At 42.6% G+C, this 18,327-nt stretch overlaps 1 protein-coding gene across 1 annotated transcript in view; it reads left to right on the top strand.

The window, feature by feature from the left end:
* KIAA2012 (KIAA2012 ortholog) overlaps window positions 1-18,327 on the top strand; it is a 112,002-nt gene that overhangs the window by 62,099 nt on the left and 31,576 nt on the right. Inside the window, exon 9 of the mRNA XM_053918945.1 lies at window positions 11,347-11,484. Within this exon, the coding sequence (XP_053774920.1) occupies window positions 11,347-11,484 (138 nt within the window). The remainder of the gene's footprint in view (window positions 1-11,346; window positions 11,485-18,327) is intronic.

The raw sequence follows: 18,327 nt of genomic DNA on the forward strand, positions 1-18,327 counted from the left end.
TACTATACAGCATCTGGAAAGGATTTAGAGACAAATTTCTGCCCAGCAGATTTCAGTTACGTACCTCCATGGGCCACTGGCAAATCCAGTGGGTTCTTCTCATGGTCGCCCTTCTACTCTGAAGCAGGCTAGGATATCACACAAAATTGATCTTTATCAGCATCAGCAGTTTCTGCTCGTCCTTCCTGTCAGTTAATTCCCCACTCACTCACCCTCCCCGTATTAGTTCAGTCACATAAAATGGTTTTGCTTTTTTACCAGCTGCGAGGAGAGAACAAAAATCCAAAGGTGGGATATTTTGGCATCACTATGCTTTAAGGAGATGTCACAGTCCTAGACTTGGAAAATAATTTCTGAGAGGTGTGTAAGACAGAACACCCTGACGGTGTGCCTCGCAGACGTGATTAGATTCAGGGATGCTCTGGGTCCTGGAGGCTGCCTCCGGGTGCCCCCTACTGGTTGGATTTAAACACCTCTGCTCTGCGTTTCCCAGTGGTGTCTCCACTGAGGAAGGCAGCGGGATGATGTAGGGCTCCTGTCTCCAACACACAGAATGGTAAGTCCTGGGACCAAGCTCCTGAGACAACCCTTCCACACCTGGCCGAGGATCAGGGCCTCGGAGGTAAATCCATAAATAGAAATGAGAGTAGCAACTGTTATCAACCACTTCCTAGGAGTTAGAGGAGGGGGTAAGTCGGGGATAAAGAGAAAAGAAAACTACAAGGGGAAATGTGGAGATGAAAAGAGCAATGAAAAAAGGAAAAGGAGGCAGGCAGACGTGTTTCAACTCCAAGTTCCCATTTCCTCTTTCAAATGAATTGCCTCCCCACTGTGAACAGAATCAAGTATTTATAAGGCATTTTTTGCATATTAATAATAGCTGCATAGAGAGCGTTGCCAGTTCTGAAGTCCTAAAGGTATGGTGCCCTTTTTAAATGCGGGGCCTTCAAACTCCTCACCGAATGTGATATTCTCCTTCACATTTAGTTTCCTTTCCGCCTTGTGGCTCCTCCTAAGGCCTTTCATTTGATTAAGGGAAATTCGTTCCCGGGATATAGTCAGAGACCAAGTACTGTTCTTACCTGGCTGGCTGACATCAATCGCTAGAGAAGCTTTTCCTCTTCCCCAGGGCCTCTCTGTGTAGAGTCTGCAGCCTGGGTGAGGTGACCAGCACCTCAGAAGAGTGTTAAAATTGTAAATGAAAATTCTAGGAGGGAACATTAACATATCTATGGGGGGGATGAAAGTAAAACTTTTTAAAAGAAGTTTTAAAATAATTTCATTAACTAAAACAGCATTATTATCTATAGTCAGTGAAGATCACATTCAATTTTAAAAGAAAAATATTGAGAACCAGTTAGATAAATAAGCAAAAGACAAACAATTCAGATAAAAAAATAATAGTAATAGAAAGCAAGTATGGAAAAATATTCCTCCTGAGTAGAATTAAAATGCAAATTGAGGCAAACTGGAGACAGGAATTTTGAAATGTGTGTCTCCTCTCACTTTTTTAAAAGGTAATACTCAGTACTGCCAAAGTTTTGGTAAAATTTGCACACTTCTGGTGGATGGTAATTTGTTTCAAACCATTTGTAAAGCAAAATGGCAATATAACTTGTGAAACATGAAAAAAAATATTCATACCCATTGATTCAGTGTTTCTGACTTCTGGGAATTTATCCTAAGGAAATAATTCAGCAAGAAAAAAAAAGTGAGTGAAGATGTCTCTTGCGGCATTATCTATAATAGAGAAAACTTGGAAACAGCATAATAGTCCAACATTGGAGAGATGATAAGTTAATTCTGACATATCCCTCTTAGTGAGGGGTTTAATTCAGGCATTAAAAAAATCATGCTTCTTCAGACTAGAAATTGTGATCTAATACTAATAATAGAACACAGAGTTTCTCAACCTCAACGCCACTGACTCGGGGCCAGAAATTCTCTGTTGTGTGGGGTTTTCCTGTGCATTGTAGGTTATTGAGCAGCGTCCCTAGCCTCTACCCACTACATGCCAATAGAACACCCTACCTGCCCCCAGTTGTGACAACAAGAAAAGGTCTCCAGACCTTGCCACATGTTCCTTGGAGGGCAAAATCACCACCAGTTGAGAACCACCAACTTAATTTTAAAAATGAAAATCAAAGTGATGTTAATTATAACTGCTGCAATAATTTTTTTAAAGTTATCTTTAAAGAAAAGGCTTGCAAATAACACATTCAAAAATGTGTAGTCACACTAATTTAAAATTAGGGATGTGTTGGGTTGAGATTTTTTTGTTTTTATTAACTGTCTTCCTGGTTTTTAATTTTTTTCAAAATTCTCCCTGTAAGAAGGAAAAATACATCATGAGGGTACCTGGTTTTAAGTCAGGCTTAAAATGATCTAGGGGTCACAGTAATCAAGTACACGGAAAGCTAAACAAGGCACCATAGCGCCATTATTCTGTAACTATTGTTAAAGTTATTTAACATTAGTTAGGTTTTTATTAGATTGTTGGATAGGGCTATCAGAATTCTCCTTTTAAGAATCTGGGTCCCTTTCAGCATTTTATCCCTCTGATGCTAGACCTTGGGGACCAACGAACTTGCCTCTTTTTCTGAAAAGTTTGGATCTCAAGGTCTGAAACTCTCTTGTCCATCCAGATCCATCTTTGTAATACTGGGACAAGAGGGGCCCTGAACCCACTGCTTTTATAGAGCTGTCAGAGCAGAGAGGTTGTCGGTAAAGAGTATCAAAGAACAAGCTCAAACCCTAATTAGATTTCCCAAGAATTGTTGCATCTCTTTGTTTAAACTAAGAAAGAAATCTTCTCACCAGTGTTCACATTGTCAGTTTTCTCTCTGTTAGGGAGAGCAAACATCCTTTCCCACATGCTTTATCTTGGGCTTTGCTTTGTTGCTTTGTAGGGATTAGGACCCTGGTAGTGTCCTAAAAATCCTGTTAAACTGGACTTAGGTCCCTTTTCCTCATTTCACAAAGCCACTTCTATTTCGACCCAGATTATCTCTTGACCTCAGGTTTCATGAGTTTACAACAGTATAAATTCATATTTGATCTTATGTGTCCTAACTTTACCTCTTTTGGATTTCAAAGAGTAGCCTGTAATTCTAACACACTGGGATTTAGGTTGAATAAACCTGTGTTTACCCATCTGTTTCCTTGGTGGTTTCACAGATGGTGTTCATATCGCCTTTCAGCCTTCCTCCTTCAGGACAAAGAAAAACCACACACACACCTGTAGACACGCTAAGTTTTTGACAAAGGTACAAAAATAGCCTTCTGTTTCAGTGTCCTTCTGAGCTATTCCCTACCTTCTGTTGAACTTTTTGACTGTTATCTAAAAGAACAAGCTACCACTCTTTACAGACACTTTTTTCCTAAACTGCCTATTCACCTTTGTATACCATGTGGTTAGCGTTTAGCACAGTTCCTGGCACATGGTAGCTACGGGGTTGAGGGGAGATGATAAATCTTTTGTTGACCTTCAGGTGCATGTTCTGGAAAGAAAAAGCCCCTAATTTTCTAAATTGGATTTGGAGATTGTGCTTGTTTTATTTCCAGTGATAATGATAGGGAAGTTCAGCTGACATTTCTCTAACAGTCACACAATCTCCAGATACTTCCTGTTGTTGGTTGCCACAATTTGGTATTTCACTCTCTGGAAAAGCTTTGGGTTGTGTGGAGACTGCAGATGTCATTAGGCGTCCTTCTTTGAGATCATTTTGAGGCTGATAAGTACGATTGAGCCTAGCACTGGTCCTTAGGAGAATTAACTGTCTTCGCTTCCCCATCTGGAGAAGTATGCTGTACTTCCCACCCTGTGTTTCTCCTTTCTAAAGGCCAGCACAGCATTTCCCTGAGTGCTAGGCTCCTTCTCTCTCCCTCCCCCTTCCTCTCTCCCTCCTTTTGTAAAATTGTAAAAATTTACAAGCTTTGATTGTAAAATTTTGCAAAGGTTTTGGGGTTTTTTTTTTTTTTTTTTTGAAAATCTAAGCAAACTTCATCTTTTGTTTCAACCCTGCCCACAGGATTATTTTGTAAGGCCAAAAACTTCATTGACAAGTTAAGGATAATTTACAGAGAAGGATTTCTTTTTAATTACAAAATCAAGGCTTTTATTTGTTGAATTTTTACTTAGACTATTATTTATTCTAGTAAGTCTGTGTTTATTGAATTCTTGGCTGCTGGATCCAACCAGACACCTGATATGTGCCTAATTAATTTTTTTTCTTTTTTCTTTTGTATGTTTATCATGGAAAACTTCAAACACATGTGTAAGTAGAGAGAATAGTATAATGAACTTCCACATACCTATCATGAGCTTCAACAGTTACTTCCCATTGTCTTGAAAAGGACTTTTCAAATGGTAATAACAGCCAGTGTTTTTGAGATTAACTCTGTGAAAGGTGTAGGATTATCTCCTTTAACCTTTACAACATCCCTGTGAAGTAGATACAGTTATTATCCCCGTTTTGCGGATGAGGAAACAAATGTCACCACATACAAGGCCCATTCTACCCGTGGCCCGTACTAAGAGACCCTACCGGCCTGGGGATCCCATAAAGCTGCATTGAGATCCCAGCTCCTTCCATACTGCCCCTGTGGTTGCAGGGGGGTTATCGATGGCTCTGAGGCTCAGCTTCCTCATCTGTAAGGGATAATAATATTTCCCTCATGGGGTCACAACAAGGATTAGATGAAACAACATATGGAAAGGGATTAGCACAATGTCTGTCACTAAGCAATCCCAATAAATTATAATAGTAATTATTATTCTATTCCTCTGGCCTCTGTTTTCAAAGACATTATAAATACAATCTAAGGGTTCAGATATGGAAAAAGAGAAGTTTGAAAGGCAGGACTATGAGTCAATCTACCAACTGTTCCCCATCCTCCAGCCTTATCCCCAGCCCCCAATATCCTCCCTACTGTCTGGAATTTTGTTTCACTACTTACAATTCTGCCTAGTAGAGATTCCTTTGGGCTTATCATATCTCATTGTAAAGGGGTTTTTTTTGTTTTTTTTTAAATTGTTTTTCTGCCCTGCACCTAAGGAAGCACAGCTGAAGGCCAGTGGGCAGGGAGGGGAGGCAGGGAATTTTGAACTGGATGCACTGTGTCCAGCAGTTCTTTGCTGCCGAGGAAAACTTAGAGGTCAGAGGACAGCAGGGCCCAGTGGGAGGGAGGGGGCAGAAAAGAAAAGGGACAGACATCTTTCTCTTCTTCCAGCCCTGCCGTCCCCACATTACCAGGGCTAGTTCAACTCCTTAGCCCAACTAAATTATGGGTTAGATAAGCTTTTATGGGCCAGTGTGGGAATCAAAATACCATGGGTAACATTTCTTTGTTTAGTGAAAATCAACTGATTTTAAATGACCTTTTTATAGTGGAATCCGTTTGCAAGTTGAGATCCCCTATCTCTCGGTTGTCAGATAGGAAAAGGCACGTCAGAGCCAACATAACAAGGAAGTCCCACAATTTGGGGTTAAAGTAAAGTTGGGGGTGAGAAGGAACTAGGGACTTGTTCAGATTTCCCTCCCTACACCCCCACCTCCCATCTCCCAGTCTAAAATAGGGTGCGTCATCTCTCAAACACAGGCAAAATTCCAGCCTGGAGAGAGCCAGGCTCCCCCTCGCAGAAAAAGCTAGTTTCTGCCTCCCCTGGGGCAGAATAGATCACTATTTTGGCTTAAAATTTTTCTCCTCCAGTTCCTGCTAAGCCAGATAAACAATGATTCTGTTGTATCAACAAAGCACCTAATTAAACTTAGAACAATATCAATTAGAATTCACAGATAAGAGTTATTTCCATATAGTAGAAGCCCTGGAATTAAAGTGTCCTGGGTTTCAGTAATTCCCTGAGGAGAGCAGTGAAGTAAGGAAACTGAGGCAAGGAAAGCTGAATGACTTGGCAAAAGTCACCAAATGAGTCCCTCTCAGAAGCTAAGACTGGAGATGGCAGTGTTCGTTCCTCTTGCTGGCCCAATGTTTGCTAGCTATTACACTAATGCTCAGCAGGATGTAAAATCTCCTTCCATAGAGTTGAGGCATAAAAAGTGGATGGAGACCTACATTCGTGACAGGGAGAACAAGAAGGCTCTTCTCTGACTTCCAAACAAACTGTATCTCTGCCAGGCCTCCTATGGAGCCCTCCTAAAACTGCCCAGTCAGCCCATTTTACCAGCACCAAATTGCTTTCAGAAGACAAAAAGTAGGCCAGGATGTCAGGTGGTTAAGAGGAGCATGATGAACCCAGGTGACTGGGCAGCCTTGTGCTGGGCAGAACCACGATGTGGCTTGAGGTCCCTTTTGCTCCTCATGAAGAGGCCATGCAGGCAGGCCAAGTTTTTGAATTGAGAGCCTGATGTTTCATCTGGTCTCCTGAAGACTAGAGGTTTCCTGCTTCTCCAGGCCAGGGAAACCTAGTCAGAGACAAGGTCTCAGAGTAGAATCTGGGGGTGGCCAGGGTGGCCGGCCTTGCACAAGCTGGGTCCCCCCACCCCAAGGTGATAGAATATAAGAAGCCCCTGGTCCACTCAGATCCCTCCAGGCAGCCCAGTGGTAGGGAGTCCAGCAGAGTTCTATGTCCCTCCCAGGCCTACCTATGTCCCCATTCCTACTGCCCACTTTTAGTCCCACAGGCTACCATGGGCAAGAAACAATGGCCTGAAAAGGCCAACCACAGGGAAGATCACCAGTCCCTTCAGCCCATAGCTCCTGGCAGGAGGGGCCCTTTCCAAGGAGATGTGGCCAGAGGAAAGCTCAGAATTTCAGGCCTCCTTCCCCCAACACCCAACTCCCAGCAACTAAATCTCTCAGATCTATCCATCTCCACTGGGATTCAGAGCACCCCCAGCCCCCACCATCCACCCAGGGAAGTGGAGGGACAGACTTCAGCCAAGTAGGGGGCTTAGTGGTCCAAAGGAGAGACTGACTCTTTTCCTTTTGTTTGCTCACAGGAGGAGGACAAATGCCCTGTGTGCACAGAGGTTTGATGTGACAACTTGATAGACCACATAGGGCTTTCAGCAAAGGCCTCCCGCCCCTGCTCTCCATGCATTAAGATAATGGTGGGGTGTGTGCCCCAGCACATTTCAGATCCTGGCTACAAAGGCCCTCCTTCCTTCTGTTTTCTTCCTCCAGCTCAGCTTGCCCACAGGTTCCCAGAGGCTCTTGTCAGTTTGCTCTCAGGCAGAATGAAGTTGTGAGCTGCGTGGGAGGCAGTTAGACAGTGAAAGTGTTGCGACCTCCTTAATGAGAAACAATAGCTCTTCTTGGAGCCATTATGCCATAGCTACAGAGATGGGGAACCCCAATTAGAAAGAAGTGAGAGGAGTAAAGAGGAGGGCCTGAGAGACTCCTGTAGGACGGATACGTATCTTTGGTGGATCTGTGGAATCCATGGTTGGACACCTAGCTTCTTGGGTTTAGGATCTCCTTTCCTTCCTACGGTTAGATATCCCAGTGACTAGCGAGCCAACCCTTGGTAGTAACTTTTCAAAATACACAAATTGAAAGGAAGGGGAAAAATTGTTGGGGAGAAGCCTTTCTTCTTGAGTTTGTAGCTCAGTTATTATAATCTAAGAGTAAGAAAGGAAATGATATTTGTTTAATTTAATGATGTCCTCTAAGTTTGGCTACATTATATATATGTGCATATGGATATTTGTATACAGATGATAGCTCTCTTCTGTTCTGGCTTTCAACTGAATCACATTATGTTTACAGCACGATAATAATCCTGGATTTTCCATGGCTCAGTCTGTCAGAGTATAAGATTAGCTCTTGAATTCATTAACAGTCATCTCCCTTTAAATGTCAGATACCGTTTTAAATGCCAAGAACTTACACAACACCTTCTGTGCAATTCAAATCAGCTCTACCAAATTAACTCATTAATCTTTATTGTTTCATTTACTGAAGAGAAAGGCTTCCAGGTGTTTTTAGCAGAACATAAAAATATTAAAGTATTTACAGGACAATATAGGTGAAGGATGGGTTTTTATTTTCTGCTAAACATTCCACCCTTCCATCAGTTTTGTGATCATCCCCATTCGAGCGTGCTCATAAAAGAAACAAAAGAGCTTCCGGCATCTGTGCTTTCTCCCACTTCCCGCATCTTCATTCCCTTCTGTCCAACCTTGTGTTCTCTTCTCCCTCTACACCTTCAGAGACCTTGACTCCTGGTCACTACTTATTCTGCAGTCTTTGCTCTCAAAATAGCCCAAGAGCTGCACGTGTCAATTATGATGCCTCAGGAAACAGAGGGGTGCCTCACAGGGTCAGGGATGGAGCCCAGAAGGCTGGGGCAGCACAGGCCTAGATATCAGGGATTCTACTTTCCTTTTCGAGGAATCCCTGCCTGGTTTTACCTCTGAATAATCAGATACACTGCCTGCTAATGAGAGATTCTTTTAGGACTGGCTCCTGATTTAGGACCTAGCTCTCTGCTCAAATGTCACCTGGCAGAGAGGTCTTCCCTGATCACCCGAAGGCAAGTCTCACCCCCTCTCCATCAACCTCCAGCCTATCACCATTTCACTGTCTTCATAGATTTAGCTCTACCTAAAATCATCTTGCATATTTATGTGTTTGTTTGTCTGACACATACAATATCACTCAATAAATATTAGTTTAATGAATAAACGAAAAATCACCCCCAATGCATGGCTTTCTTTCCTAGCATTAACTTTCTGACTTCCTCTCCTCTTCTCACTGCCGCTCAGCATCCTCTTTATATATTTCATCTTTTCTTTCTTCCCATCTCCCAAACCCCCTTCAATATCACTTATTTGTTAGAACTTCTGAACATAATAAGCGAAAACAGCACTTCACATTCCAGTTGACTATAGAGCCTTCACTGAAAACATTCCATTAAGCTGGAATTGATGGCCCCTAAATGTTAGAGAGATAAGCCATATAGTCAAGAGAATTGTTTTATCAAAAGATTTATAGGTCGAGTGATTCGGAGGGACTTTTCTCAAAGCCTCCCAAATCCCCACGCTTCCATCTGAACCCCACATAAGGAGTTAAAGTGATTCCAGCCATTGACTAGTCTTGGCTAGGCCTTTTGTCCTCTAGCCTAACACAGAATTGTCTCTTGGAGGTAACAGAGAAATTTCCCTTAAATCAAGATTGTCTGATTTCTATTATTCCACCCAGTGATTCATGGTATGATTTTGGAAGCTAGAAAGCTTGAAATGCTTTGTCTGATTCCAGCTTGAACAAAACACTTTCATTTGATCTGGAAACGGGGAGGGGCTGTCTCACCCCAAGAAGCTAATTAGATATATGGCTGAGATAACAAAAAAAATTGGATATGTATTTGTCCAGAAAACTCTTTATCTCTAGCCACATTTCAAAACAAAGGAAAAGGGTGTGGATATTCACTGGAATGATGTCTGCTTAAAGGGACCCATCAACTGTTAATTCATCATTAATACTTAAAAGTAATATAAATGTTATGGGAGGGAGTGTTTATGACAGCCCAGAGGGACGGACATTGAGAGTTGGTCTCCTAGAAAATATGGAAATGATCAACTCCCCACCCAGAATGATCTCATGGTACACTAATATATGTTACCCCGACAAGCCAGCCCTGAGAAATAACTTTCCTCTTTGGGAACGAGGAGGCAGAGCTACTCAGACAACAGGCCTCTGGAGGTCAGCACACACTTCCTGTAAAGGTGTCTTCATTGGCCCTCTGCACTTTCAAATGGCCCGAGTTGGGCCATGACGTGTAGCTTGTCTGCAATGCGATCGTTATTCTTTTGTTCAGCAAATGTGTATCGAGTGTGGATGCATTCCCAGACCCTGTGCCAGGCACTGCTGTTACAAGGGAATGGGACAGTCTGGTTCCTGCCCTCATGAAGCTTATAGTCTACTGGGGAGGACAGGTAGCTAGCTACCCACGCATGAGCATCATTTGGACAATGGCAGGAAGTGCTGAGCACTCTGGGATGTCATGGGCAGCACCAATGAGCCAGACCTGAAGGGTGAGGAGGAATTAGAAGGGAGGAGTGTGTTGCCAGGAGAAGGAAGGGCATGTTTGATAGCCTCGTCCAGGAACTGAAAGGTCAATGTTGATAGTCGCCCTTTGAACTTGCGGTTCCCACAGTGAGGTAAACGCTTCCCTCAGAGAGCCCAACAGAACCTTCCTTCACCTTCTGCAGAGCTAAAACTTTGCTTTTTTGTGGGGCCTTCCCTGGCAACCCTGCTTAAAATTGCACCTCCACCGCCATTCCCAGACACTCCTCACTCCCCTCTCTGCTTTATTTTTCTCTATGTCACGAATCACCTTCAGACATAACTTCTGTTCCAATTGCTTATTATCTCCTCCCTCTCAGTGGAATGTATGTGCAATTTTCACGAGGGTGGAGACTTCTGTCTGCTCCTTGCACTGCCGTATCTGCTCTGCCGGGCATAGAAAAAGCACTCAATAAATATCTGTTGAATGACTAAATGAGGCAGGAGAGATAGTCCAGGGCCAGGCAGGAAGAGTCTTGAAAACCTCTTAAGCAGGTTGGCCTTCATCCTGAGGGCAAGGGCCTTTGAAGGTTTTGAGCAGAGGAGTGTTGTCCTGTTTGCATCTTGGACCAAGCGCCCATGTTGCAGTAGGGGCAGGCCTGGAAAGCCACTTCAGATCCAGCTTTGTAGTGCGCTGAAATACGACACCATGGGCGTGCTGTGGTGACAGGCAAAGGCGTGGCCCAGAAGAGGGCAGAGCCCCTGGAGCCTCCCAGACTCCTCTATCAGAACATTCTTCCTTCTCTCTCTGCTAGGTTTTTGTTCAGATCACTCTTTCTAACACAGCAAACACATTTTAAGTTTGGAAATAAACTGGAGCCTTGCTACAACTTTATTTGCTGCAAGGAAGATTTGATAACTAGTCATGAAAGCTATAGACATTTCAAAAAGATCTCATTAAAAAGGGAGTCTTGAGAAGATGGTGATTTCAGCTCCGCCATTTACCAGCTATGTGGCTTTGGGCAAGTTACTTAACCTCCCAGAGCCTCTAGTTCCTCGTCTGTGAAATGGGAATAACAATACATGCCTCACAGGGTTGTTGTGAGGATTAAATAAAGTAATTACAACCCTGGAACATAGTAAGGTGCCTGTCTCCATTTTTCCCATTACACCAGCTCCAGGCATGAATTAATAACCAGTCTCGGATTATCCTGTGTACATATGGATCCCCTGTGTCTTTCCAGGTAAAAATAGTTGTTACTATTAGAGTTCCTACAATGAAAAACCACTTTCTATAAATATTTGGGGATTTGGACTAGCTCTGGTCACACTATGTATCATTCCTATGAAAGGTGGGCTTTCTGCTTCTCTTCACAGGCAGCCCAGCAGTCCTTGGAGGCAGCAGCTCAGAAGACAGGAGAACCTCAAAGTTGTATAAATAAAGGGCCGATATGTTCAAACGGAAAGGAATTTTACACGCGCAAGCTACACATTGACATGACGCCGTTCCTGAAGGTGATCTCACACTGAGAAGACGAAGGGTTTTATGGGCACGTACACAGGCAGTCCAGTTAATACACTTCTGCATGGTACAAAAACAGCTTCAGAAGTCCCTCAGAGTCCCTGCTTTATCAGAAGGGACAGAAAACAGGCAGTTTGTAGCAAATGAGCAAAGTACAAATTAGGACAGTAATCACAGCCAGCTGTTGGGGACAAATCAGTTGGGTGTCTGGTTTGGATGGTAGGGGACAGGGAACAGAGAGGAGAAAGGATAACCTTGAACTTGAACCACCTCATAAAACAGGCAAATATAATTCATTTTATCTTGATAGTAACTCAAATCACTGTTACTGTTTCACCACTGTGATATTCCTACTGTAGAGAAGGATTCTTGAGTTAACTATTTAGAAGTCAACTGCAAATCCTCTTCCAGATGTCGGGTCTTGTTTTCTATCCTCCCAAGCTCAGCTTCATATCTAGTTAAGGGTACTGAGGGGTCCTGTAGTGGCGATGTCATTTGTCCATCTTTGCAATACTCCTTCCTGCCCCACCTAACAGCACCTGGCACATGGGAGGTGGTCTGTAAATGCCCCGTAAACTGATCCTCCTTTTCATCCCACAGCCCTCTGTCTTAGGGTCCTCTTCCTACCCATTCTTTGTGCCCCCTCAGAGCTGAAAGAACTGGAAATAAATGACCACAGAGTAAAAGGAAGTGATCAGGAATAAAGTAATACTCGGTATGGAAGGATCTCAGATCCTTCATATTATACTAGAGGACAAAATCTCAGCCCTTTGATAAGAAGTGACTAGGAAAGACAGAGACAGAGGAGAAGAAACCAAATACTTCGTGGCTTTTAGCCAGTGCTGTAGACTGGCAGGGACTTTGGAGGCCACACGTGTCACACTCCTAACCTCAGCTAATCCAGAGTCCTCGAGTTACATCTTCTCTGGGCAGCCCCAGTCTCAGCTCTGCAAGGTGGGGCTTTAAGAGTCATCTTTTGCCCCAGACCTTTTCTCTGCATGGCTAGGCTCTGCTTTCCTCTGTTTCTTCTTAGACAGGCTCTTTCCTCATGGCGGCAAGATGACCACCAGCTTCTGTTTTCTAGATCATTCCAGAACTGAATCTTATTGACCTGACTTGGGTCACATGTCCATGCCCAAATGAATCACCATGGTCAAGGGAATAGAAGACACTGATTGGCCCGGCCTGGAGCCACAGGGACTAGGGGTGGGGAGGGGAGAAGTGTCTCAAAAAAGAAAACAGAATCTTAAAACCTGAATAAGAGAATGATTCCAGGTAACAAAGGATATTTTCTACAAACATTCAAAATAATTGCCTTGATTTACTACATATTATATGAGTTTGGCAGGGCTATTATAACAAAGCACCATAGACTGAGAGCCTTAAACAACAGAAATGTATTTTCTCACAATTCTGGAGGCTAGAAGTCCAAGATCAAAGTGTTGGCAAGTTTTATTTCTTCTGAGGCCTTTCTCATTGGCTTGTAGATGTCCATCTTCTCCCTGTGTCTTCACACGATCTTCCTTTTGTGTGTGTCTGTGTCCTAATCTCTTCTTCTCAGGAGCCCAGTCATACTGAATTAGGGCCCACTCTGATGACCTGATTTTACCTCTTTAATGGCCCTATGTCCAAAGGCAGTGATATTGTGAGGTGCTGAGGGTAGATTATCAACATATGAATTTTGGAGGAACACAGTTTAGCCCAAAACACTTATATTAATGAAACTGGCCTTTTTTTCTTTGCAACTGTTTAGTTCTTGTTTAGGGCTTGAAGAATTGTGGTTGGTACTTTCTGGGATGAGGTCTCATCAACATTGTGACTGTTCATTCATTCAACCCATAATAAGCATCTACTCCCTACTTTGTTCCTGGGCCTTTAGGATATATCATCAGCAAACAAAACAGACTGAGATCCTTATCCTGCTCCAGGCAATGTGTATAGTATGTTAAAAGGTGATAATGCCATGGAAGTGAGATAAGGATATATTTATGGAGCATCTAGAAACTGCAGAATTCAGAGTGGGGAATTTTATAAATTTTTTTGTGTATTTAGTGTCAACAAGGCTTTTGTGTTACACTTTTTATCCCACATTTTTGGCATCATATTATTACTGTAAATTATATCATATACCATGTATCATATACATATAACACACATATTATATATAACATATTATAGAGGGAAAGGCATCGTCATCTCTAAGGCCCACTTTCCAGACCACCCTTTTCAAAACTCACCGAAATTGTAATGCAACCTGCTTCTGCTGGGGGCTCATGAAGCACACACTAGGCTTTCTGACTCCCAGACCAGTCCTTGCCCAAAAGACCACAACTTTTCTTGGGAATGTTCAGTGTTCACAGCTCTCCATAAATAGACTTTCTTGTTGATATGGTAGCTCATGGATTCTTAGGGATTGCCTTATAAAAAGACACAAACCTCAAGGCTATATAGAAAAGGATAGTGAGTTCATACAGAAGAAGACACACAGGCTGTCCTCAGCATCTGGAGCTATATAGAAACCAACCCATTCTACACATTTCATTCCTGCATTTCCTGCCCATCCACAGGGCACTTCATTAATTTTTGCCTGGTGCATGTGAGAAGTATTGCACATTTCAGGCATGAGGGTAGAAGATAAAAATATTGAGACTGAAAAGGAGGATGGAAGGAGATGCAAATAATCACAATTGCAACATCACTGAACACTTATTCCGTGCAAGGGTCTGTTGTAAGTTTTACATGCAAGACCTCATTTAATTCACAAAATCAATCTAAGAAGTAAGTAGCATCACCTCATTTTACAGATGAAAAAACAGAAGGCATTGCAAAGTTAAGTAACTTTGCAAATATCAGATAGTTGGTAAATGACAGAAACAAGATTCAAAGTCAGGCAGCATGATTCCAAAGCCCATGTTTTCAACCATCTGTTACAAAGCTTCACTGCAGACCCCAACTGAGTCCTATAGAATCAAATGCACCACCTACTATGTTAGCCAAACAGCCGGCACAGCTCCTTCTAGACAATTCTACCCCTGAGTACTTAACTAGTCTGCTGCAGGAAGATTTTCTGATCCTACAGGACTCTGCCCTTTCCCCCACTCCCACCTGCATTCTGTTGAGCCAATGTAAAGCTTCTCTCCCTGTGATTGTTTGGTTAGATAACATATATTGAACATCCTCTGCATATCAGACACTGTGCTAGGCACTGAGGATGCAGAGGTGAATCATCTCCATCCCTGGCCTCCTAAGGAGCCTACAGTCTAAGAGAGAGAAAAACAGAGAAGCAAATGCTGTCAGTACAATGCTGTAGCAGAGGCAGGCCCAGGTTGCTATGGGAGAGACTCATTCGTTTCTTAGTCATTGCATGTGGAATCCTCCTCAAATTTAAGAACTTCCTTATAACACTGAAGACAACACTATTAGCCCATTTTGGAAGATAATCTTAACAGACTTAGATCGGAGAAATGTGATTGATCCAGAGTACATCTGGGTTCCTATAAAAATGGAAACATGTCTTTTAAAAATCTATTTTTTAAAAAAAGAAATGGTAATTGATAAATAAATTAGGATAGGGATTTTTCCCCCCAAGAACTTTAATAAATTGTCAGGGTTAGGTAGTGGGGAATAAAATAGCAATAATAAAAATTAATGCTAGATACAGAGTTGAATATGCTTATACTCAACATTGGTATCAAGGGCAGGTATGTTACGCCCAGAGGATGTGAGGAATGGGGAAGGGCTCTACCTTACAGTCATCGCACAGACAGTTGTCACTGTGTGCCCTCACACTCAGGGCAGAGGAACCTGCCTGAAATCAGTTATAAGACTTTAAGCAGCACTCCCCAACTCCCCTCACACCCCAAGTTTAGGGCCAGCCCCAGGTTTTACTCATGCAGGCAGATGTGGGCACATCTCACCAGGCAGAAGATGACTATCACTGCCACTGAGTCCTATGGTTATGTCAGGGAGGGCCAGCTTGGATTTCAATGAGTAGAAGTAAGAGGACAATGATGTTTGGCTTCAGACATTGTCCAGAGATGGAGCAGCCCCCTCGGAAAAGAAGTTCCAGGGCCTGGAGTCCTTTAAACTGCTTCCTTGGCCACTGGCAGGGCATCTGTAGGGGCATCACAAGCTTTGAGATGCAATGATTCCAGGATACTTGAATAATAATATTTCCAGGAAAAATATTCAGGGTGTTGGGTCTATTCGATTTCCAAAAGAAAGAAGCCCAGGACTAAGTAGATTATTATCTCTATTCAAGTATCAGACCAGGAGTGACTCTGAGTAACTTTGTAACGCTCCTGTGACTCCACTGCCTCTTTAGGAAAATAGAGATAATAATGCTGGGACCTCCATACCTGTCTCTCAACAGTGAGGCAAGAGTTATATGCAATAATAATTTTCAAAGAATGTTCACATCTATAAAGGACTCTATTTATGAAGGAGACAGTAACATTGATTGATCCTGGTAAGAGCCAAGCCCCTCACATACTGAACCTTATTTAATTTTTCCAACCCCCCCAGGCTAAGTGTGCAGGTTGCCACTGAGCAGATGAGAAAACTGAGGATTGGTGAGATGAGAAGGTGACTGGTGACAAGACTGGCAGCAGAGGGAGCTAGGATTCAAAGCCATGAAACCTACAATACCTGATACTGATGAAGTCTGCCTATTCTGTTCTGGGAAGACTGATTGTACATGTTTGTTCTGGCTTCAGAACCTGTTGTTAAACTACAGGTCATGCAACTGGCTCACATCTGACAGGAGCCCCATGTCCGACTCCTGCACCCCATGTTCCCCCTTCCTTCCCACAGTACCTTACAAAAGCCTGCCGGGGGCCAGGAAGTACCGTGCTCAGATGGGGTGCTGTGTGTGAGGGTAGAGGGCAAGTGTACGGTTCTCCAAGGACAGATAAGAACTTAAGGTCACCTGGCTCAGCCCCTGTCCGTGGAAGAAACTAAGGCTCAGAGGTTAAATAATGTGCATGATCTGTAAGGCAAGAAGAGCAGGAATTGGCACTTCCGTGCACGCAGTCGGGCTCCCAGACCCACACCCCAGCTGTCTCTCTGGTTTTAGTGCTGCAGTTTGTGTTCACAAAGTGTCACCCACCCTCTGCCTACCCAGCCCCACAATGCCACACTGCTGCCAGTGCTCTCTCTAAATACAGCTTCATCAGATCCCTGGTTTGCCTGAAATTCCTTATCACATCCCCATGAGCCTTCCAATTAAATCCCAGCATCAAAGATGTATTTCTTTTATAAATAGAAAAATATAACATGCAATTTTTTTAAAACTCCAAACTGCAACCTGTAAGCTCTGGCCCATGTCTGATTCACACTGCCCATGCACTGCAGACACACCAAACTACCCCCTAACCAGCACACGCTGCTCCCTCTGCTGGGCTGCCCTGCCTCCCCTTCTCCGCAAGAGGTAGCACCAGGTCCACTGGTAAACAAACCTTCCAGGCCTAATTTAGCTTCACCTCTGGTGAGGTCCTGCTGAAACCTGTCATAATCTGTCACAGTATCACACTGCATTGCAGTGATCGAGATTTCTTGTTGTTTTTCCTCAAGTCAGTGAGCTTCTTATAAATAGGTCTTTCTGCTTAGTGCCCCCAATGCCTAGCACAGTGCCTGGCACACAAGAGACACTCGGTTGTTCTCGAGCTGAATGAGCAGATGAAGAGGAAATGACTTGACTGGAACAAGAGAGCTGGGGTTTGAATTTTTAGCCCTTTAGTTTGTTTCACTCACTCACCAAATATTCAATCACTCAGTTTAGCCATGGCATTTGTAACTAATATTAAAAGTGACAGATAACATTTTGCTTAGTTTTAGTTTTTAATTCAAATTTTGAATCCAAAATATACTCAGAAGGTTTAATTTTTTTTTTTTTTTTAAGTTTAAAAGGGTGTGTCTCCCAGCTGCTGAGTTCCCTTCCCTGGGGACACCACTGTTACTAGTTCCTGAGTTGTAATGTGCATATGTAAGCCAGTGCACATAGACACATACACAGATAGGTAGATGCTTTATACACATTTCAACATTACACACATTGTTCACAGCCTTACTTTTTTAACTTAATGTACTTGGAGTTCTTTCTGTGTTAATTCATAAAGAGATGCTTTTTAACAGCTGCACAGTGTCCCATTGTATTTGTATGAATCACTGTGACTGGTTTGTCAATGGAATATCATGGTTGTTTCCCATCTGTTGAAATGAATGACCTTAGTCATTTCACATGTGTGTTCATATATGTAAAAATGATAGATTTTTTTTGACACTTTTCTAATCAACAGACAAAATTTTAAATTAAGACTATTTCTTTTTCTAACAGGGACTCACCAAAAGATTCTTTCCAAATCCCTGACTCTCTCTTCCTCCATCTTCCCATCTGTGACATGAGAATATTTCTTGCCCCTGAAGATTCATAGCTGTATGTTGTTAAGATTCAAGGTTTATCCTTTTGGCGTCAGTATTCTTTCAAAGGAGGAAACTCATTTCTCCCTTTTCATCCAATTTCCTGTTAGATTAAAAGGATTTACAAACAGACTTTTTAAAAAATTTACCTTCTTTCCAGTTTTCTAATTTAGCAGTTTACTATGACTGAGGCAATTTTTTCCTGCAATAATTTTTTAAATACCTTTCCATTTATCAGGGATGAATTTTTTACTGCATTAGGCCAAATCTGCTTTGTCTCCAAAATAAGTACAAAACCAAGAAAATTACTTAACTGCTTGCTCTAGCTTTTTTATGTCAGAATAGCTCATCAGCTACAAACACGAAGTTAACAAGTGAGAAACATGCAGGGTAAAAAGCCACTAAGTGAGAAGAGAATG

The sequence above is a fragment of the Desmodus rotundus genome, chromosome 2 (genome assembly GCF_022682495.2).
Source record: "Desmodus rotundus isolate HL8 chromosome 2, HLdesRot8A.1, whole genome shotgun sequence".
Taxonomy (NCBI): domain Eukaryota; kingdom Metazoa; phylum Chordata; class Mammalia; order Chiroptera; family Phyllostomidae; genus Desmodus; species Desmodus rotundus.